The sequence below is a fragment of the Oncorhynchus kisutch genome, linkage group LG18 (genome assembly GCF_002021735.2).
Source record: "Oncorhynchus kisutch isolate 150728-3 linkage group LG18, Okis_V2, whole genome shotgun sequence".
Lineage (NCBI taxonomy): Eukaryota > Metazoa > Chordata > Actinopteri > Salmoniformes > Salmonidae > Oncorhynchus > Oncorhynchus kisutch.
The window spans coordinates 69709918-69731993 of record NC_034191.2 but is presented as its reverse complement, the minus strand read 5'-3'; the positions used below and the strand labels follow the sequence as shown (position 1 = coordinate 69731993).

Here is a 22076-nt window from a genome sequence, read left to right as displayed (position 1 = left end):
TTATAGACCGTCCCGTTATAACCCAATTATAGACCGTCCCGTTATAACCCAGTTATAGACCGTCCCGTTATAGACCGTCCCGTTATAACCCAATTATAGACCCTCCTGTTATAACCCAGTTATAGACCGTCCCGTTATAGACCGTCCCGTTATAACCCAGGTATAGACCGTCCCGTTATAACCCAGTTATAGACTGTCCCATTATAGACCGTCCCGTTATAACCCAGGTATAGACCCTCCTGTTATAACCCAGGTATAGACCCTCCTGTTATAACCCAGTTATAGACCGTCCCGTTATAGACCGTCCCGTTATAACCCAGGTATAGACCGTCCCGTTATAACCCAGTTATATACCGTCCCGTTATAACCCAGGTATAGACCCTCCTGTTATAACCCAGGTATAGACCCTCCTGTTATAACCCAATTATAGACCGTCCCGTTATAACCCAGGTATAGACCGTCCCGTTATAACCCAGGTATAGACCGTCCCGTTATAACCCAGTTATAGACCGTCCCGTTATAACCCAGTTATAGACCGTCCCGTTATAACCCAGGTATAGACCGTCCCGTTATAACCCAGGTATAGACCGTCCCGTTATAACCCAGTTATAGACCGTCCCGTTATAGACCGTCCCGTTATAACCCAGGTATAGACCCTCCTGTTATAACCCATGTATAGACCCTCCTGTTATAACCCAGTTATAGACCCTCCTGTTATAACCCAGGTATAGACCCTTGTGTTATAACCCAGTTATAGACCGTCCCGTTATAGACCGTCCCGTTATAACCCAGGTATAGACCGTCCCGTTATAACCCAGGTATAGACCGTCCCGTTATAACCCAGGTATAGACCGTCCCGTTATAACCCAGTTATAGACCGTCCCGTTATAGACCGTCCCGTTATAACCCAGGTATAGACCCTCCTGTTATAACCCATGTATAGACCCTCCTGTTATAACCCAGTTATAGACCCTCCTGTTATAACCCAGGTATAGACCCTTGTGTTATAACCCAGTTATAGACCGTCCCGTTATAGACCGTCCCGTTATAACCCAGGTATAGACCGTCCCGTTATAACCCAGGTATAGACCGTACCGTTATAACCAGTTGTAGACCGTCCCGTTATAACCCAGTTATAGACCGTCCCGTTATAACCCAGGTATAGACCGTCCCATTGTAACCCAGGTATAGACCGTCCCATTATAGACCGTCCCGTTATAACCCAGGTATAGACCGTCCCGTTATAACCCAGTTATAGACCGTCCCGTTATAGACCGTCCCGTTATAACCCAGGTATAGACCCTCCTGTTATAACCCATGTATAGACCCTCCTGTTATAACCCAGTTATAGACCCTCCTGTTATAACCCAGGTATAGACCCTTGTGTTATAACCCAGTTATAGACCGTCCCGTTATAGACCGTCCCGTTATAACCCAGGTATAGACCGTCCCGTTATAACCCAGGTATAGACCGTACCGTTATAACCAGTTGTAGACCGTCCCGTTATAACCCAGTTATAGACCGTCCCGTTATAACCCAGGTATAGACCGTCCCATTGTAACCCAGGTATAGACCGTCCCATTATAGACCGTCCCGTTATAACCCAGGTATAGACCGTCCCGTTATAACCCAGTTATAGACCGTCCCGTTATAGACCGTCCCGTTATAACCCAGGTATAGACCCTCCTGTTATAACCCATGAATAGACCCTCCTGTTATAACCCAGTTATAGACCCTCCTGTTATAACCCAGGTATAGACCCTTGTGTTATAACCCAGTTATAGACCGTCCCGTTATAGACCGTCCCGTTATAACCCAGGTATAGACCGTCCCGTTATAACCCAGGTATAGACCGTACCGTTATAACCAGTTGTAGACCGTCCCGTTATAACCCAGTTATAGACCGTCCCGTTATAACCCAGGTATAGACCGTCCCATTGTAACCCAGGTATAGACCGTCCCATTATAGACCGTCCCGTTATAACCCAGGTATAGACCGTCCCGTTATAACCCAGGTATAGACCGTCCCGTTATAACCCAGGTATAGACCCTCCTGTTATAACCCAGTTATAGACCATCCCGTTATAACCCAGGTATAGACCGTCCCGTTATAACCCAGGTATAGACCGTCCCGTTATAACCCAGTTATAGTCCGTCCCGTTATAGACCGTCCCGTTATAACCCAGGTATAGACCGTCCCGTTATAACCCAGTTATAGACCCTTGTGTTATAACCCAGGTATAGACCGTCCCGTTATAGACGTCCCGTTATAACCCAGGTATAGACCGTCCCGTTATAACCCAGTTATAGACCGTCCCGTTATAACCCAATTATAGACCGTCCCGTTATAACCCAGTTATAGACCGTCCCGTTATAGACCGTCCCGTTATAACCCAATTATAGACCCTCCTGTTATAACCCAGTTATAGACCGTCCCGTTATAGACCGTCCCGTTATAACCCAGGTATAGACCGTCCCGTTATAACCCAGTTATAGACTGTCCCATTATAGACCGTCCCGTTATAACCCAGGTATAGACCCTCCTGTTATAACCCAGGTATAGACCCTCCTGTTATAACCCAGTTATAGACCGTCCCGTTATAGACCGTCCCGTTATAACCCAGGTATAGACCGTCCCGTTATAACCCAGTTATATACCGTCCCGTTATAACCCAGGTATAGACCCTCCTGTTATAACCCAGGTATAGACCCTCCTGTTATAACCCAATTATAGACCGTCCCGTTATAACCCAGGTATAGACCGTCCCGTTATAACCCAGGTATAGACCGTCCCGTTATAACCCAGTTATAGACCGTCCCGTTATAACCCAGGTATAGACCGTCCCGTTATAACCCAGTTATAGACCGTCCCGTTATAACCCAGGTATAGACCGTCCCGTTATAACCCAGTTATATACCGTCCCGTTATAACCCAGTTATAGACCCTCCTGTTATAACCCAGGTATAGACCCTCCTGTTATAACCCAGGTATAGACCCTCCTGTTATAACCCAATTATAGACCGTCCCGTTATAACCCAGGTATAGACCGTCCCGTTATAACCCAGGTATAGACCGTCCCGTTATAACCCAGTTATAGACCGTCCCGTTATAACCCAGGTATAGACCGTCCCGTTATAACCCAGTTATAGACCGTCCCGTTATAACCCAGGTATAGACCGTCCCGTTATAACCCAGTTATAGAACGTCCCGTTATAACCCAGTTATAGAACGTCCCGTTATAACCCAGTTATAGAACGTTCCTTCAATGACATTGATATTTAAAAATATGTTCTGTCAGTTTTACCCTCCATAATAGTTATTACATTTGTGGTGTAATATTTCAGTTAGAATCTGTTAAAAAAAAAAAAAAAAAAAAAAAAAGGGGGGAGATTCTCTCTGAATGCTCCAAGACTGCCACTTCTCCTCAGTAGTCATAATTGATGCTTACACCTTGTGCTATTTTTTTGGGGGGGATAGTTTTCAAAACCTATGAAGATGTCCAGTGAAAGCAGAAATGCAATTTGTTGACAACACAGTACATTATCCCGAATGCTCATCAATAAAAATGTCTGTTAAATTCGCTGTTCTGTTTAGCTTGTTTACAGCGGGTTATTTAATAGGGAACTGTCGGAGGCGCTCTCGTATTGTTACATCATCAAAATTCAGATAATTAAGGCGCTAACATGGCAGCCATTCTAAAACCCGGCCGAACTCTGTGCATTTGGAAAGTTCTTATTTTCTCCAAATTTTGTTACATTACAGCCTTATTCTAAAAATGATTAAATTGATGAGGGGAAAAAAACTATCTGAACAGAACACCCCATAATAACAACGCAAAAACAGGTTTTTGGACATTTTAGCAAATGTATTAAAAATGATATCACATTTATATAAGTATTCAGACCCTTTACTCAGTACTTTGTTGAAGTACCTTTGGCAGCGATTACAGCCTCAAGTCTTTTTGGGTATGATGCTACAAGCTTGGCACCTGTATTTGGGGAGTTTCTCCCATTCTTCACTGCAGATCCTCTCAAGCTCTGTCCGGTTGGATGGGGAGCTTCGCTGAGATGTTCGATCAGGTTCAAGTCCAGGCTCTGCCTGGCTACTCGAGGGCATTCAAAGACTTGTCCCGAAGCCACTCCTGCGTGGTCTTGGCTGTGTGCTTAGGGTCGTTGTCCTGTTGGAAGGTGAATCTTCACCCCCAGTCTGAGGTCCTGAGCGCTCTGGAGCTGATTTTCATCAAGGATCTCTCAGTACTTTGCTCCGTTCATCTGTCCCTTGTTTCTGACTAGTCTCCCAGTCCCTGCTGCTGAAAAACATCCCCACGGCACGATGCTGCCACCACCATGCTTCATCATAGGGATAGTGCCAGGTTTCCTCCAATCTTGGTTTCATTAGACCAGAGAATCTAGTTTCTCATGGTCAGAGAGTCCTCTAGGTGCCTTCTGCCAAACTCCATGCGGACTGTCATGTGCCTTTTACTGAGGATTGGCTTCCGTCTGGCCACTCTGCCCTAAATGCCTGATATGGTGGAGTTCTGCAGAGATGGTTGTCCTTCTGGAAGGTTCTCCAATCTCCACAGAGGAACTCTAGAGAGACCATTGCTGACCAAGGCCTTTCTCGGAGAGACCATCGCTGACCAAGGCCCTTCTCCCCCAGTTGCTCAGTTTGGCCCGGCGGCCAGCTCTAGGAAGAGTCTGGGTGGTTCCAAACTTCTTCCACTTAAGAATGATGGAGGCCACTGTGTTCTTGTGGACCTTCATTGCTGCAGACATTTTTTGGTACCCTTCCCCAGAGCTGTGCCTCGACACAATCCTGTCTCCGATCTCTACAGACAATCCCTTTCAACTCATGGCTTGGTTTTTGCTTTGACAGACACTGTCAACTATGGGACCTTATATAGACAGGTGTGTGCCTTTCCAAATCATGTCCAATCAATTGAATATACCACAGGCGGACTCCAATCAAGTTGTAGAAACATCTCAAGGATGATCAATGGAAACAGGATGCACATGAGCTCAATTTTGAATCCCATAGCAAAGGGTCTGAATACTTATGTAAATAATGTATTTCTCCTATTTTTAATACATTTGCGAACCTTTCTAAAAGCCTTTTTTTTTACTTTGTCATTCTGTGGTATTGTGTGTAGATTAATGAGGACTTCATTTGATTTGATCTATTTTGGAATAAGGCTGTAATGTAACAAAATGGGTAATAGGTCAGGGCGTCTGAATATTTCTGTAAGCACTGTATACGCTGTATTTGACTCTGCTGTGGTGTTTTTAGTGACACATGTTTCCACAAGGGGGCACTGTGTCACACAAATGTAATAGCATCTCACCACCATGTAAAGTTCACACCATTCAATCATTATGAGAGTATCATAGCCTCCATGCCAGGATTCAATGCTGTCTTAGTCATTAATCAGACACACAGCTAGTGAATGACACCATTAGCAGGGCCAGACTCACCAATGGAAGATATTACTCCCAATGTGCCTGTGATGATGATTTACAGTCAAGGTTAGGACTATATGTTGTGGTTACGATTAGTGGTTAGAATCACATTTGTGTTTACAAACGGCTGTTCTTCTCTCCATTGTAGCGATTGCTAGATACTGTCACACATGGTGCTTCTCTACGGAGTCAGTTCAAATGGAAGAGAGGAGACAAGCGAAACAATCCATATTAAACTATTGGTATTTCTATGTACCATTGCTCCCTATCTTAGGTCTAGGCATCTTTAATGTAATCATGTCTTTCACCATGGTCTCTGTTTAGATCATGGTGGGGTCCAGTATGGGCAGCTGGCTCATGCTGTTGGCAGCTATCGCCAGGCCGGAGAAGACTGCGGCTCTGGTGGGGATCTCCACGGCAGCAGACCACGTCGTCACAGCCTTCAAGTCAATGTCTCTAGAGGTGAGAGAGAACATCATGAAATAAACCCTGGATTACTATGAATGACATTAACTCATGTGAATTCCATTTCTATTCAGGCAATTCAGGCGTGTTGTTAATTGAAATTCAATCATCTGTGTGAATGTCAATTCATTTTTAGATTTAAAATATATTTGATCCCATTTCACCACAGGTGCGTAAGGAGATTGAAGAGAAGGGCGTGCTGACGATGCCCAGCAAGCACAGAGAGGAGGGCGTCTACACATTCACCATGGACTTCCTGAAGGAGGCGGAGAACCACTGTGTCCTCCAGAGCCCCATCCCCATCACCTGTCCCGTGAGGCTCATCCACGGCCTGAAGGATGACGACGTGCCCTGGCACATCTCCATGCAAGTGGCCCAGCGCGTCCTCAGCCCAGACGTGGACGTCATCCTCCGCCGCCACGGTCAGCACCGCATGGCCGAGAAGGACGACATCAAGCTCATGGTCTACACCATTGACGACCTCATAGACAAGCTGACCACGCTCGTTTGAGTCGGTGGAAGGGTTAGGGAAGGGGGGGTGAGTTGGAACCCCCCCCCATTGGAGCTGCTCCTACCTCCCAGCCATATAAGATCCCTTTATCCCAGCTCTCCCACTCTCCCCTTACCCTTCCTCCCAGTCTGCCCCTGGTCAGTTTATCCTAATTATGCTGTTACAAAGAGAAGGAGAGAAACGAGGATCACCGAAAGTACAAACTGATGGAACGAGGAGCACATCTGTCAATAACCTCAGCCAGGTTCTTGATGCATGCCTTGGGGAGGGAGTGTGACTTTTACTAGTTCCAGTTTACTCTGTGCAGTGTTGTTTTGGTCAAGCTTTCTATGGGCCATGCTGCCACTGCTGCTGCTGTTTGGTTGACAGAACATGCTGGTCCTTTTGCCAGACCCCAGTAGTTTTCCTGTGCCTTTTTACCACGTCTCACCCCGTTGGGCCAATAAAGCCTCTGCACACCAGAGTGGAGTGCAGGTCTTGTCTGTTACTGTGCATGCAGATATATGAGCTGTTATTGAGTTAATACAATCCACACAAACGACAAGCTCCGTCAAACTGCCTCCTATGCAGAAGCACTGTGACATCGTCTTTTCGTTAGGACTGAGCATCACACTATCTCAAAATAGCAAAAGAAAACCCTTCAAGTTAAGAGGAAGTTCAAATAAAGGTTAATACTATGAGCACCACATCCCAGAGGCCCCATAGAATGTTCAACTAACCACCAAAGATTGCCTTGTTTTATTTATTTTCATAATATACATCCCATTGGTTTGGTGTAATGAAATGCCTGGCCCTGTTGGAGCCAATGGGCTGTTGATTAGCATGTTGTTGGTCATTGGACTGTGTTCAATGGGGCAGAAAGCCAAACCTGCTGCAGCAGACGCAGTAACTCTCTCTGACCCTCTAACTGCTGCTCTGACATTTCACTCTTAGGCAGAATATATGCAATCAGTCACCTCCGCATCACAACACCAACTGGGTGACATCACTCAAACATATGCATGCATCAGGGAGTAAGAAAATCCTGCCTGGGTTATGTTTAATATAGATCACTGAGTAACTGACTAATATGGAGAGACAAGGGCTGGAAATGCCAACACAAAGACACAGTGATGGTGAGAATACTACTGATGTTATTTTAGCCTGACAGTCAAAGGGGACAGTAGTATAGCAATGATCTGTTCAAAAGCTTTTCTGATATTCAGACATTCTAGAAAAGCACGAATCTCTATTTCCTGTATTTCAATGTTGTCTAGGGACTTTTTCCAGTCTGTGACGCATGTTGTCATATCAGTACTGTGGAGTACACCGCACCCAGCCTCTCTTTCCAGATCTATCTGGTGTCCACTTCTGTAACTGGAACCCAATTAAAGCAGAGCAATGGCTTTCATTATTGAAACTGAGAGGCAACAGCCACTAACAGGCTGTTCTGTGCCTTCCAAATCTGCAGAAACATTTAAGATAGCTGTAAAGGTGAAAATATTTTGTTTCTCTTCTGTAAATATTGATTCTGCACGCCATCAGGTTTATTGTTGTAGCAGAAACTAGTGAGGATCCTAATAAAATACTACATATGCGAGTAGTAAGGCCAAATACATCAACAATGAGAAGTGAACACTTTGTCATGCACCTTTTGGAAATCACCCATCCTTAGCTGGGCTGGGAATGGGGGAGGGGGACATGCCCTGCCTTAACTGGGGCCAGGACCCACCTTAGCTGGGCTGGGGATGGGGGAGGGGGACATGCCCTGCCTTAACTGGGGCCAGGACCCACCTTAGCTGGGCTGGGGATGGGGGAGGGGGACATGCCCTGCCTTAACTGGGGCCAGGACCCACCTTAGCTGGGCTGGGGATGGGGGAGGGGGACATGCCCTGCCTTAACTGGGGCCAGGACCCACCTTAGCTGGGCTGGGGATGGGGGAGGGGGACATGCCCTGCCTTAACTGGGGCCAGGACCCACCTTAGCTGGGCTGGGGATGGGGGAGGGGGACATGCCCTGCCTTAACTGGGGCCAGGACCCACCTTAGCTGGGCTGGGGATGGGGGAGGGGGACATGCCCTGCCTTAACTGGGGCCAGGACCCACCTTAGCTGGGCTGGGGATGGGGGAGGGGGACATGCCCTGCCTTAACTGGGGCCAGGACCCACCTTAGCTGGGCTGGGGATGGGGGAGGGGGACATGCCCTGCCTTAACTGGGGCCAGGACCCACCTTAGCTGGCTGGGGCCGAGGGACTCACCTTGCCTTAGCTGGCTGGGGCCTGGGGACTCCCCTTGCCTTAGCTGGCTGGGGCCTGGGGACTCGCCTTGCCTTGCCTTGCTGTCCACATCCTCTTGTTTCTGCTGTCTTGTCTCATTCTGAATGAGACATCTCGAGGGAGCCTCCTCGTGGCGCCCGCACATATAAAACCAGTGGTTTGCAACTCCCGGACACTGAGTCCAGCCTCGCCCCACGCACGCGTCACCGCTTAATGCATGCTTCAGCAGTTCAGCATCCTCTGCCCCGACCAGCTCAGCGGAATTAACGGCACAACAGCTACCGGACAAAATAACTCTCCTCTTCTTTATAGTAAGTTTGCCCAGAGCTTTTATTCATCATTATTTATTCAGAGCATGAAACGTTCGTTTCAATATATATATATATATATATGTGGATTAATAATTAAACGTCACTGCTAGTTTATTCAATTTCAAAGGGGCTATTACGAAAATGTGCATTATTAAAAAATATCATCTGCCTTCCTAATTTCTAAATCAGTTTTATTGTGAAAAAAGTTACGCTTTTTTTCGCGTTCATAGTTGGCTACACAATCAATGCAATGCGATTGCTTTTCGATTTTATGCTCATCCCGCACACAGTCTAGGCTACCATAGGCTAACTCATTAGAATGTGCGTGTCCCTGTGCAGGACTGGTGCCAAGGACCACACCCATTCAGGCAAGTGCTCTGGTTCTCTGGGGATGTGCCCGTCCTGTAAGGGACACAGTTGCCATTAGGGAGAAAGCAGAGGATGGAGTGTGAGGAAAGGACGGGAAATTAGGAAACCAACAGGTGATGCAGTTTATGATAGAACAACGACGACAGGTAGACTAGACTAATGGTTAAAAGCGTTGAGCCAGTAAGTGAAAAGTTCGAATCCTGAGCCGATTAGGTGAAAAACCTTTCATTGAGCAAGGCACTAAACCTAATTGATCATATAAGTCGGTCTGGATAAGAGTGTCTTTTAAATGACTAAAATGTACAAAAAGATTCAAACAATTAAGAAATGCTGGCTCAGAATGAACAAAGTGACTACTATGAAGCATATGCATTATTTATGGCTCTGATGTCAATAACTGGACTTTAATACAAACATTATATTGCTTGACAATGTTCAGTTTTCTACATGATGTATTGTTTTTGTATAGCAGGTGCAGGCTGCCAGTGCTGAAACTGCTCCAGGGTGTTGGTCAGCAGAGCTGCAGACTACTTGTCCGTCTGTCTGTCTGGGTGAACAGGACAGAAGGAGCAATGGCTAACAGGGGACCCAGTTACGGGCTGAGCAAGGAGGTGCAGGAGAAGATAGAGCTGAAGTATAATCTAGACTTGGAGGCCCGGCTGGTGGACTGGATCGTAGCTCAGTGTGGGGGGAACCTGGAGAGACCACAGCCAGGCAGACAGAACTTCCAGACATGGCTGATGGATGGAACAGTGAGTCTGCATGACAATGAACAAGCTCAATAAGATTGACTGGACTGCAGTCATTGATAGAGGACGATCGCTTATACAAGCTAACAATGAGACCAATTTATGCTTACCTCTGCTTTGTTTCTCTCTCCCTCTTTTCATTGACGAATCTCTTCCTTTCTCCCTCTCTACTTACCTTCTTTATCCATGTATCTGTATTCCTCTTACTCCCCCGTTCTCTCCTCCTCCCTGTAGATTCTCTGTAGGCTCATCAATAGCCTGTACCCGCGTGGTAAGGAGCCCATCAAGAAGATTCTGGAGACCCAGATGGCCTTTAAGCAGATGGAGAAGATCTCCCAGTTCCTGCAGGCAGCAGAGGTCTACGGAGTCATCACCACAGACATCTTCCAGACCGTGGACCTGTGGGAAGGTGGGCTGCACGTTCACTGACACATATCATGTCTCCATACATCCATGTGACATTGACATGCATTTCCAATTACGGGGACTCTCACAGTCTTGTCTCTGCGGAGCTCTTTCTGCCTGTACAGTACCTTCAATACTCACATTACATTTACAAGAGCCTGTATAGTCTGGGAGCCAGTCTGTTTCTGCTAACATTCCGCTCATTGTACTCCGTGTCATATGACACAGAGTGGCAGGAAGTGGAATGATAGCTAAACAGACTGGTTGGTACCCAGGCTATTTATAGTCCATTATATGGGTGATACTCCATGGAGACATTGAAATACTTTTTGACATATGACTCAAGAGGTAGCTGTGTTTAAAGTTTGTTTTATTTGGAACCTGTTTGCCTGTTCTTTGCTCTCTGGGTGTGATCCAGTGTTTGTGAGGACTGTTGCTATGGTTACAGGGAAGGATATGGCCGCAGTGCAGAGAACCCTGATGGCCCTAGGTAGTGTCGCCCTCACCAAGGACGATGGACATTACCGTGGCGACCGCGACTGGTTCCACAGGTAATGGACTGGCCACGACCCCTTACTTGGAAAACTCTGTGGCAGTGTTATCTTAATGTTGTGTGAGTGTTGTTCTATGTCTCAACTGTCCTGTCTGTCCTGGCCTGTGTAGGAAAGCCCAGGGTTACCGGCGGGAGTTCTCTGAGGACCAGCTTCGTCAAGGCCAGAGTCTGATTGGTCTGCAGATGGGAAGCAACCGCGGGGCCTCTCAGTCCGGCATGACAGGCTACGGATCGCACCGCCAGATCATGTAGAGACACCAGCCAGCCGCTCAGCCAGCCGCCAGCCGCTCCCTCTGCATGGCTGTGTACTCCAGAAGAAAGCTCCGTCACGCCCCTGGAACCTCATGATATGACCCAACCACTTTTCCCCCTTCCCCAGAAGCACTAGCAAATCACACAAGCACACACACACACACACACACACACACACACACACACACACTTTTACTTTTCATCCTCAACCCAAACAGAGTGCTCCTTATACCCCAACCACAATTCTATAGACCTCAGTGCTTTCTGCTTCCCCCACCCCCGCTCTCAATCCAAATGGTCCCACTCTCTCCATCCATATGGTCCCACTCTCTCCATCCATATGGTCCCACTCTCTCCATCCATATGGTCCCACTCTCTCCATCCATATGGTCCCACTCTCTCCATCCAAATGGTCCCACTCTCTCCATCCAAATGGTCCCACTCTCTCCATCCATATAGTCCTGCTAGCCATTCCCTTCAGTGAATGAAGTCTTCGTAATTCAGTCGGTACAGAGAACCCAAGATTGAAGTCATCCCTCTACAAAACAAGCAAATAGTATTTTACACTTCTAACAAATATTATAGCACGAAACGTTATAGCATGTTACATATTTTAATTAACTGTTTGTTTGTATGTACAGTAGGTGTGTCTAAGTCATTGTATAGCCATTTGGGAGGGTTTGCTATACCTCATGAAAAGTTTAATGTGTAACCGAATGGAACTCAGTGAACGATGATGCCTCGGATGTCTTGTGTCAATATGTGAAGACTTTGCGGTAACTTCTGTAACCAAATGACCATCACATTGTGCCTGGTTAATATAGCAAAGGGACCATAAACTATGCCTTGTATAAGAGATGCCACCCACCCTAATGCAGAGGAATTCATAGACCTAAATTCAGTTCTGTTTTTGTACTAACATTCTGTGCTGTGCATTTATTACTTATGTATAATTGATGTAATGTACTTGTATGTGCCCACTGTCCATGTGTGTTTCAGCCAATCCCATGATTGTTAAAGACCCACAGTATGAAAGTGACAGTAGGATCATTTTGTTCCAGACCTGATATTGCTTGAATGTATTTTTTTCCCCTTCAATGTAATTTGTCATGTTTACATAAACAAATATGTTTATATCTGAATCATTGTGTGTAGAAAACAGTAATAAATTAGGTGAAAACTGATTCTGGAATCGTATTGTTTTTCTGATCTGTGACATATACTAAAGTCATTGCTCTTGGACATCTATATCTTTGGTTTTCTAATATATATCCCAATGGATTTCCAGTATCAGGAAAGTATACCAGACTTCTAAGGAATGCTATCTGTGAAGATAGGAGAATGTTGTTTAAAACAATCACTCTTCCTAGGCATTCCGATGGGGGTAGGGACGGATGTAAAGGTTCTAGAACACTAGCTAGAAAGGTCAGAGTTTATGGCAATGGTCTAATTTATGGGGGCAAACATTTTAACAACATTGTTCTATTGATGTTTCAGATATAGAAGATAAACACACGAGGTAACATCTCCCCATCCAGAGTGTCCCTACTATTGTGTTCTGTTGCTAATGATTTTAGGCACTAGCTAGGGGACGTTTTATCCTACTTTGACATTAAAAATGAAATCGATTAGGACAAATTAGGCATCTGATATTAATCTTGCTCTTTATCCCTGATACTCCCTGCACATTTTCGTTTGATGACCTCATTCAAGAGGAGCTATACAGCCACTCAAATTACTGTGCGGATGTAAAACCACAGGCCAGAATTGCATTTATTGCTACAGGGAAGCAATACGGAACACCACCATTTTGTTGCCTTGCTATGGTGATAGATACTGTACTCCCAGCACAGTCCAAGCTGGTCATTACAAATCCAGAGAATGGGGAACGTTCTAGAAGGGGACAGGTGATATGGAACGGTGAGGGCTGGACAGACAGAATAAATAACCTAAAATAGCCGTTATCCTTGTCGAACCAATGAGGCGGCTGGCTTGGTGATTTCACTAGCTTTTCAGTCCTTGGTAAAGTTTGTGGCCTTCTTTGGTGTCTTGGCTCTCCAAACATTCAGCTGTCTCCACCTCTCAGTTCATATGCATGTGTGTGTCTGTGCATGTATATGTGTGTGAATGTGTGGGTGTGCGTTGGACATAATGCGTTGCGCTGGATTACCCCACTCTTCTGTCTTGTGCATCTAGTGCTGAGAATACTCAATTGGAAGTCTTTGAAGCATTGGCCCTTGAGGGCCCATGATGGGGGTTAGACTCAGAGTCACTCTCTTGCTCCTCCTGCTGGCTGTGAGGTGCATAGCACATGAAGAATTCAAGAAGAACTGATGTGTTTGTGGATACCCAGGAATACCAGGAGACCCAGGCCACAACGGAATGCCAGGCCGAGATGGACGAGACGGGTTCAGAGGTGACAAGGGAGACCGGGGTAAGACAATTGCACAACCTCCTCTGTTAGATAAGTCTCAATTGAAATCAGCTTTTCTGGTCCCATGCTGATACATTTTTGAAAGTTCTTGGTCATTTTATTCATTAAAGGGGAAATCAGCATCACTGGACAAACAGGACAGAGTGGCCCCAAAGAAGACAAGGGGAGCTGGGTGAGACTGTATTTTATTTTATAATGAAAATACTTTGTACAGTTATCACCACTGGCTTTCTCTGACAAGCAGTATTAACATAATTCTATTATCCTTGTATCTGCAGGTACGGCTGGCCTGGCAGGAATAAAGGGAAAATGGGGTGAGAATGGAGAGAAGGGGCCACCGGGGAAGATGGGGCCCCAAGGAGTCTCAGGGCACATGGGCCTCAAGGAGATCAGGTTACCAGAGTGAGGCATCCAAGGGCCCTTGGGACCCCCAGGACGACCAGGTCCGAAGGGAGATCTCGGCCCCCCAGGGTTCAAAGGCAACATTGGTTACGACGGAGAGGAAGGGAATCAGGCAGCGAGACAGGGGACAAGGGGGAGAAGGGGGACACATCTCTCATCCCAAAAAGTGCGTTCTCAGCCGGTTTAACCGAATACACCAAACTCCCACCGGAGAACATGCCGATCAGGTCCGACAAGGTGATCTACAACAGGCAGAACCATTACGACGCACAGACCGGACGGTTCACCTGCTCTCTGGCTGGGGCCTAGTACTTCACCTACCACATCACTGTGTTCTACTGTAATGTAAAAGTAGCATTAGTGAGAAACGGGTTGAAGGATAACTACACGAGCAGTGAGTAGTTATCCACACCATGCATAACTACACAAGCAGTGAGGACCAGGCAGCAGGCAGGGCTGTCCTGCACCTGGAGAAGGGGGACAAAGTGTGGCTGCAGGTGGCTGGAGGAGAGCTCTTTAAATGGGCTGTTTGCTGATGAAGATGATGATACAACCTTCTCTGGGTTCCTGCTCTTCGGTGCAGATTAGGCCCACATGACTCAGTGAATTTGCTTATGGGATGTTACGTGGGAAGTTATTACCACCTGTTATAGATTAATGTAATAGCCTACAGTAATAAAACATGTTTTAATCAAATATTCATAAAAATTACGTTTTTGTAATATGTTTATGCTACAGCTGATATAGCCTATTATTTAAGATCATATCTCTTCTGATAATTCACCAATCTGACAGATTTCATGTGACAAGTGTTATTGTATCTTGTTTGATTTCAATACCATAATATACAATGTAAAATCCCATTGACTGTCTTTAATGTACTACTCCTGTGTACAATGTAATATGCTGGCTACAATATTCATAAATCAATGTGTGGCAATAGGCTGCATCAGCTGGTGCAATGTCATGACTTCCTGGGTGCGGGAATGATTAGAAAACAGGATGAGCTTCGCAATACCACAAACTGGAAGATTATGTCATTGTTTTAAAGGCATTCCAAATGTTGGTGCCAGAAATGACGTCCAAAGACGTTAGCACTTATATATATAATACACGGCTGTTTTTTCTCAATGGAGCGCAACCTGCTATGGGCGTGCTTTACTGCAGTGTTCACGTTCTGTTTAACTTGGCTCTCGGCGGTGAGGGCCTCTTGCGGTCAGACCACAAAATAATCAGTGCAAAACGTCCTTTGAGTAAATGTGGAACTCAAACTCCGCCCCCAAGCAATCACTGCAACAAGTGCACCGACGCCGTCCAGTAACGACAGCTCGAGCTCCAAAGAATCGACCAGCCTCTCACACTTGAGTACCAACGGATTTCTGAGTTTGTTTGAACCACTTTTATCATACCCAACGGCAGATGCTTACTTGCCCGAAACCTTTCACAATTGAGTTTTCCGTTTTGTGAATATTTTAGAACTTCCCAGGTAGCTAACTAATGTTAGCCTACTATTTCATGTTGCAAGGAGCGAAGTTAGCCATTTGTCTCGACATCTTGCAAGCCAGTTTAACCAGCAGCAGTAGCCTGCTACTTCCGACATGTTTTCGTGTGTAATCATCGATTGCAGGACCCGGCCGACCTTTGGACTTAAGTAGCTAGCTTGCTAACTAACCATTTTAGTGAAGCGTTGACCGAGAATGGCTAACTAATCAACAAAAACAGCTGCTACTCTGTTGATGACAAATATCGGTGGCACAGAACAACACGACTATGAGAAGGGTAAGCAAATGTGACCAAACATGCAGTTCAATGCCATATCAATTGTTCCATTGTAAAAAAATGTATGGCTTACATCAAACTGGTTAACTATTTTTATTTTTAGGATTTAAATGTGTCAATTCAGTCTTGATCAAATTCGTTTGTGTTCTAGTATTGGTTTGTTTCTGTAACGTTAACGAAGAAAATAGGGGGGTTGTTGTAGTGCATTACTCCCCCGGTTGTTATAGTGATGTGGGGGATGCCAGGCACTTCTATAGAGGTGGAGAGGAGGGGTGGGGGCTCGGTCAACTACAAAGTAAGAGGTTTATGGCGAAAACATAAGTTAATTAAAAGCACAAATAAATAAGCACTTTTTCCTCGTGGGTGTTTTGCTGGCTTACGCGGAAGAACTGTAACATAATCGCCTTTAACATGTCATTCTCCAGCTCTTTTTCATTTGAAAAATTCCCTGTTACTTATACTTCCTTTTCAGTATGGATTTGTAACAGTAGTAGATTGTTTCCCACTGAATGACATCTTTGTAGACTCGCAAACCCAACTGTCACGCGCCCGTACACCAGGGAGATGGAACCACAGAACAGTTCGACCTGTATAGATGGAGAGTTTTATTTAACTAGGCAAGTCAGGTTCTATCCTGCATCAGGGGAGAACTCTCATATCTATCTGAACACATCACACAAACTTAGCTTTTTCATTCCAGTGTTCCAGTATCCATATATTAACACTGGTGTATATAGGAGACAGGTTCTGTTTTACACACTTGTAAATCCACCGTGTCACAGCAGTGGGACTTATATGGATCTTTGTGATTGTCCAACTTTGTTTGAACTTTGCCTCATAAATGCTCATGTCCATGGTCTCAGAGAAGCTTACGGGTAATTCCGTGGGAAAGTCAACCTGAGCATCCACAAGTAAAGTTTGTCATTTCCGAATGAAACCATAAAGTCTAAACTTAATATGAAGAATTATTTGAAACATTTAAGTAGGAAATTGTATGAATTTTGACCATTACAAAGTATTGTAGCATACCAAATCTCAAATGCTTTTCAGTCAAACATATTTCATGGCTTTTAGAACTTGCTCAGAGCTTGTTTTTCCACACACAGCTGTCCCCCAGCTTTAGTTATGAAGATCAGCTGTTAATGAAGCAATTACAAACCTTCTTGAGCACAACGCAATGCAGAGTGCATGTATACAGCCCTTAGCCGTGGTATTAGAGGTGGACCGATTAATTGGAATGGGTGATTTAATTAGGGCCGATTTCAAGTTTTCATAACAATCGGAAATCGGTATTTTTGGGCGCCGATTTTATTTTTTTCAAATGTAATTAAATTTAATTACACCTTTTATTTAACTAGGTAAGTCAGTTAAGAACACATTCTTATTTTCAATGATGGCCTAGGAACGGTGGGTTAACTGCCTTGTTCAGGGGCAGAACGACAGATTTTCACCTTGTCAGCTCGGGGATCCAATCTTGCAACCTTACAGTTAACTAGTCCAACGCAATAACGACCTGCCTCTCTCTCGTTGCATTCCACAAGGAGACTGACTGCCTGTTACGCGAATACAGTAACATTCAGTATTGTTGTAATTGTCATTATTACAAATAAATAAATCAAAATTGTCCGATTAATCGATATCGGCCTTTTGGTTCTCCAATAATCGGTATCGGCGCTGGAAAATCATAATCGGCCGACCTCTACGTGGCATTTTAGCCATATACCACAAGCCCCCATAAGGTGCCTTATTGCTATTATAAACTGGTTACCAACATAATTGGAACAGTAGAAATAAATGTTTTGTTATACCCGTGGTATACGGTCTGATATACCATGGCTTTCAATATACCACGGCTTTCCAATCAGCATTCAGGAACCAGTTTATTATTGTATATAGCCCACTCCTGTAGAATGCTGCTACTGTCTTGTTCGGTCAGATATGTATGCGTTTAGCATTCCTACATGTCCTTGTGTTCATATTAGCGTTTTGTCCTCTGAGCTTGGTGTTGGATTTCCCATTCAGTTCTGACAGACCACAGACAGTAGCATATCAGGTGCATGTGTGAACGAGACGGAGAAAGTGGGTGACACCCTCTACCCAATACCTGGCTTCCCACGATCCAGAGGGGGAGGGGGGTGGTCTCGCTCTCGATATGCCCTCTGTCATAAGAAAAGGAATTGGGTCATTGTGAGATGACTTCAATAAGCAACATGTGCTTATTTAGGAAGATGCAGTATTACAGAACATTCAGACAGAAATGGGCTATATTGTGTAGATAAAATAAAAATTGAACTTTGCTACAGAGAATAGTCAGCTGTTCTATACTGGACATTTCTATCGGCAGCATCTTGGAACATTTAGGAGTAGGCTACTGCTTGTATGCAGGCCTGAGCTAGTCAGATTCCATAAATCACCCCAAATGGCAAACAACTGGGCAATAAGAGATTGTGCCGTGTATATAGAGATTAGTGAATCTGCCCAGTGCCAGGCTTAGGATGATTCTTGTGAACAAGCACACAGACAAGGCTGCCAGTGCCCTATCTTTGGAAATCACTTCCTCAGAATTTAGATGTGATTCTATATAGGCTAAATGATAAAAGATGACTTAAAGACATTTTAACAGTTATAAAGGGCAGACTGTGATGGGAGGACAGTGAATGATTTTATCTTCCTCTTTCCCTCCCTGATAGTAGCTAGAGCAGTCTACTATATACACAATTAGCAGGCGCTCTCTGTGATCTAGATTCCATCGGATTCCTTGTATAGATGGCATCCAAAGATATCGTTTTCTGAGTATAGTTTAAATAGCCTAGAAACACATGGTTCTAAATTCCATATGATTTTACATGGATCCACCAATATGGCGGAATATTTAAACGATCCATTCCAATAAGCTGGAGTCTAGAGTTGTTTTTCAGTAGCTGTAGAGTGCAGTACTCCCTCTGGTTGTAAAAACTGATAAGGTTTTTAGGCAAAGGACTGTATTGAAGGTTGGTTTGTTGTTGGTATGGGCTTAAGAAACAGATTGTAATTTTGGTGCGCATAGTAAGGAGTCATGAGTGCATTCAGGTGTGTTCCGCGCCAAATCTTCCTCACAATAGACAAACGGGCTTGTTCTGTTCCGGAAAACCCAGGGTATGACGCAATGTCATCTTGTAGTGTACATCAAACATAGTGATTATAAACGTTGACACTGTATATGACATGAGTTTTATGATGTGGAAATGTGAAGTGCACATTTGAACTCATGGGTGTTTGGCTTGCTTGTATGACATCAAAGCTGTGTTATTATAATCCTCAGCATCTCATCTTTTAAAATACATTGAGTTCTCTTCATTTACAGCATTTCCTCACCAAGACAACAAAGAACATCTGTCAGTCAAAACTCCTACAGCGCTGTGAAGCACAGAGCCTGAGCTCTGATGTCATTTATGGCATGTTACTGTACAGCCACTGTGCTCCAATTTAGGAGCTTATCAATGCCCAAACCTGCCATTTTTGAACTTGTATATGGGTACGAGTGTAAAGGGTTAATAGATCAATAAGAACATTTTCCAAACCTCTCTGCTAAAAACAGCTAGTTTTCAGTTTGCTCTTTGCTATGAAGCTATTTTTGTTTCTTTTTGACCATTTTTAATTTAAAGCAACCACAGTAAGTACTTAAAAACCTCTTAAGGATTGAACCCTTTTTTTTTTCAATTTTCACCTAAAGTGTCATACCCAAATCTAACTGCCTGTAGCTCAGGACCTGAGCAAGGATATGCATATTCTTGATATCATTTGAAAGGAAACACTTTGAAGTTTGTAGAAATGTGAAATGAATGTAGGAGAATATAACACATTAGATCTGGCAAAATATATATTTTTTGTACCATCGTCTTTGAAATGCCAGAGAAAGACCATAATGTATTATTCCAGCCCAGGTGCAATTTAGATTTTGGCCACTATATGGTAGCAGTGTATGTGCAAAGTTTTAGACTGATTCAATTAACCATTGCATTTCTGTTCAAAATGTTGTATCAAGACTGCCCAAATGTGCCTAATTGGTTTAATACATTCAAGTTCATGACTGTGCACTCTCCTCAAACAATAGCATGGCATTCTTTCACTGTAATAGCCACTGTAAAATGGAGAGTGCAGTTAACTTAAATTCATGTTAATCTTTCTGCCAATATCAGATATGTCTATGTCTAATTGTCTTGTTACTTAGAACCTCAGGCTAATCGCATTAGTCTACGTTAGCTCAACCGTCCCGCAGGGGGACCCACCAATCCTGTAGAGGTTTTGTTGCCCAGAAATGATTTGATATTAAGAAAAAAACGGCTGCATTGGACCTTTAAGGCAAACCAATGAGCACATGGCACACAACGGGGGCAATTAAACAATACTGTGCTCAAAGGAACAATATAACAGGAACAGAAAACATCCATAGTGAGGGGAAAGGTAAGAAATAACTGAACTGATACGAACACGGAATATGACAGGTAGGTTTGTCAGGCTGCCATTTAAAGGTAGAGTGGGTGAGGCAGAAGTCCCGCCTCTGGAACAGGAAGTGGATGGGTTGGTGGGAAAGTCTATGTGAGTGGGTGGAATTTCCCAAACTGGTAACACAACAAAATGTGGAATTAATCAAGAGGTATGAATAGTTTCTGAAGGCATGAAGTATTATATATGACCAACTCATAGTGTGTGTTGCTTTTTGACTGTGCCATAGAGGAAACAAGTGCTGCACAGACTGGTAAAGCCCCCTGATTAGTCCTGGGAGAGGAACAAACACATGCTGAAAGGGGCTTGGTGTAGGGAGCCATCTGTGTTACCTTTAACTCAGAGAAACTCCACTTCTCTTTGGACCACAGAATGGTTAGTTTTACACACACAACCACTCCATGTGTAGTCCACTTAGGTCTGTTTTTATTATTTTATTTAACCTTTAACTAGGCAAGTGAGTTAAGAACAAATTCTTATTTACAATGACCCCCTACCGGGGAACAGTGCGTTAACTGCCTTGTTCAGGGGCAGAATGACAGATTTTTACTTTGTCAGCTCTGGGATTCGATCCAGCAATCTTTTAGTTACTGGCCCAATGCTCTAACAACTAGGCTACCTGCCACCCCTGTTTCATGCCCAATGGTCTCCTACGTATCAGCGTGGCTAACATGGAAGGTCTCCTACATACGTATCAGCGTGGCTAACATGGAAGGTCTCCTACATGCGTATCAGCCTGGCTAACATGGAAGGTCTCCTACATGCGTATCAGCCTGGCTAACATGGAAGGTCTCCTACATGCGTATCAGCCTGGCTAACATGGAAGGTCTCCTACATGCGTATCAGCCTGGCTAACATGGAAGGTCTCCTACATGCGTATCAGCCTGGCTAACATGGAAGGTCTCCTACATGCGTATCAGCCTGGCTAACATGGAAGGTCTCCTACATGCGTATCAGCCTGGCTAACATGGAAGGGATACAAAGAATAAACCATTTGCATACTTTCACTAGTTGTCGGTTTTTAGTGTTTTATGAAGTTATTTTTCCTGAACATGTTTTTCTCTGGTCAGGACAGCACTGATGAGCCTGGCTAGCTAGATTTGATCACTCAGCTAAGCAGACAACCAGTAAAATGAGCAGCTTACCAAAGAATGGCTGTGCTAGTGCTTTTGGCCAATTCTGTCTGGGTCCCATGGCTTAGCTACCAAAATGAGAGAAACCGCTAGAGAAGTGGCTTTCCCTTGATATTCTCTGTCTAGACGTCTATTTAGTTTAACTCTCCGCTCATCTCTGCCCAATTAGCTTGAACTTGGCCTGGGGCAGGACATACGTTGGTTCTGTGAAGCTGAATTGGGGGCTGGAGTTCATTAATGATATGTTTATGACCCCTTACATAAGGCTGTGACTTCATCAGCCCAAAAGGAAGGGAGTTGATGACCAAGAGAATGCCTGCCTAAGTGCCCGTCCCTCCCTGTGTGTGTGGGGGGGCACATGTATACTGAGTTGGCCTTGACAGTGTCTTCTGAAGTATGTGTAAATGTGCATGTCTTTCAGTTTGTGTGACCCCAGTCCTCCTCTCTCTGGGAGTCTAATCTGAGGCTGGCTCCAGCTGGCAGTCGTGTGGGGGGGGCTACTCTTCTCTCCTCTCTC

At 44.7% G+C, this 22076-nt stretch overlaps 4 protein-coding genes across 8 annotated transcripts in view; all 4 read left to right on the top strand.

Annotated features, from left to right (window-relative positions):
• Positions 1-12510, top strand: part of abhd10b (abhydrolase domain containing 10, depalmitoylase b) — a 33755-nt gene extending 21245 nt beyond the window's left edge. Inside the window, exons 4-8 of the mRNA XM_020508937.2 lie at positions 5783-5920; positions 6093-10119; positions 10351-10525; positions 10970-11072; positions 11185-12510. Of these exons, the coding sequence (XP_020364526.1) occupies positions 5783-5920; positions 6093-6434 (480 nt within the window). The 3' untranslated portion in view covers positions 6435-10119; positions 10351-10525; positions 10970-11072; positions 11185-12510. The remainder of the gene's footprint in view (positions 1-5782; positions 5921-6092; positions 10120-10350; positions 10526-10969; positions 11073-11184) is intronic.
• On the top strand, positions 8864-12510 carry tagln3b (transgelin 3b). 2 transcript variants are annotated; one of them, XM_031796664.1, is made up of 5 exons: positions 8864-8998; positions 9837-10119; positions 10351-10525; positions 10970-11072; positions 11185-12510. In XM_031796664.1, exons 2-5 carry the CDS (start codon positions 9940-9942, stop codon positions 11324-11326), a joined length of 600 nt encoding a protein of 199 aa, XP_031652524.1. In that variant the 5' UTR covers positions 8864-8998; positions 9837-9939; the 3' UTR covers positions 11327-12510. The 2 variants fall into 2 exon arrangements, with proteins under 2 accessions (XP_031652524.1, XP_020363746.1); XM_020508157.2 differs by lacking the exon at positions 8864-8998 and having other exon boundaries at positions 9767-10119.
• A 1063-nt stretch (positions 12511-13573) lies between these two features.
• LOC109909649 (complement C1q and tumor necrosis factor-related protein 9A) lies at positions 13574-14750 on the top strand. Its single transcript, XM_074933769.1, is given in 6 exon segments — positions 13574-13760; positions 13871-13925; positions 14031-14268; positions 14271-14561; positions 14564-14680; positions 14682-14750. Coding segments are annotated over 6 exon segments (957 nt in total).
• A 380-nt stretch (positions 14751-15130) lies between these two features.
• The window catches only part of spata13 (spermatogenesis associated 13), a 32081-nt gene continuing 25135 nt past the window's right edge, over positions 15131-22076 (top strand). For 3 of the 4 annotated variants that reach the window (XM_031796662.1, XM_020508938.2, XM_031796660.1), the window contains exon 1: positions 15401-15941. In XM_031796662.1, the coding sequence (XP_031652522.1) occupies positions 15933-15941 (9 nt within the window). In that variant the 5' untranslated portion in view covers positions 15401-15932. Of the gene's footprint in view, positions 15942-22076 lie in introns of all 4 variants that reach the window. The other variant, XM_031796663.1, reaches the window with a different exon arrangement.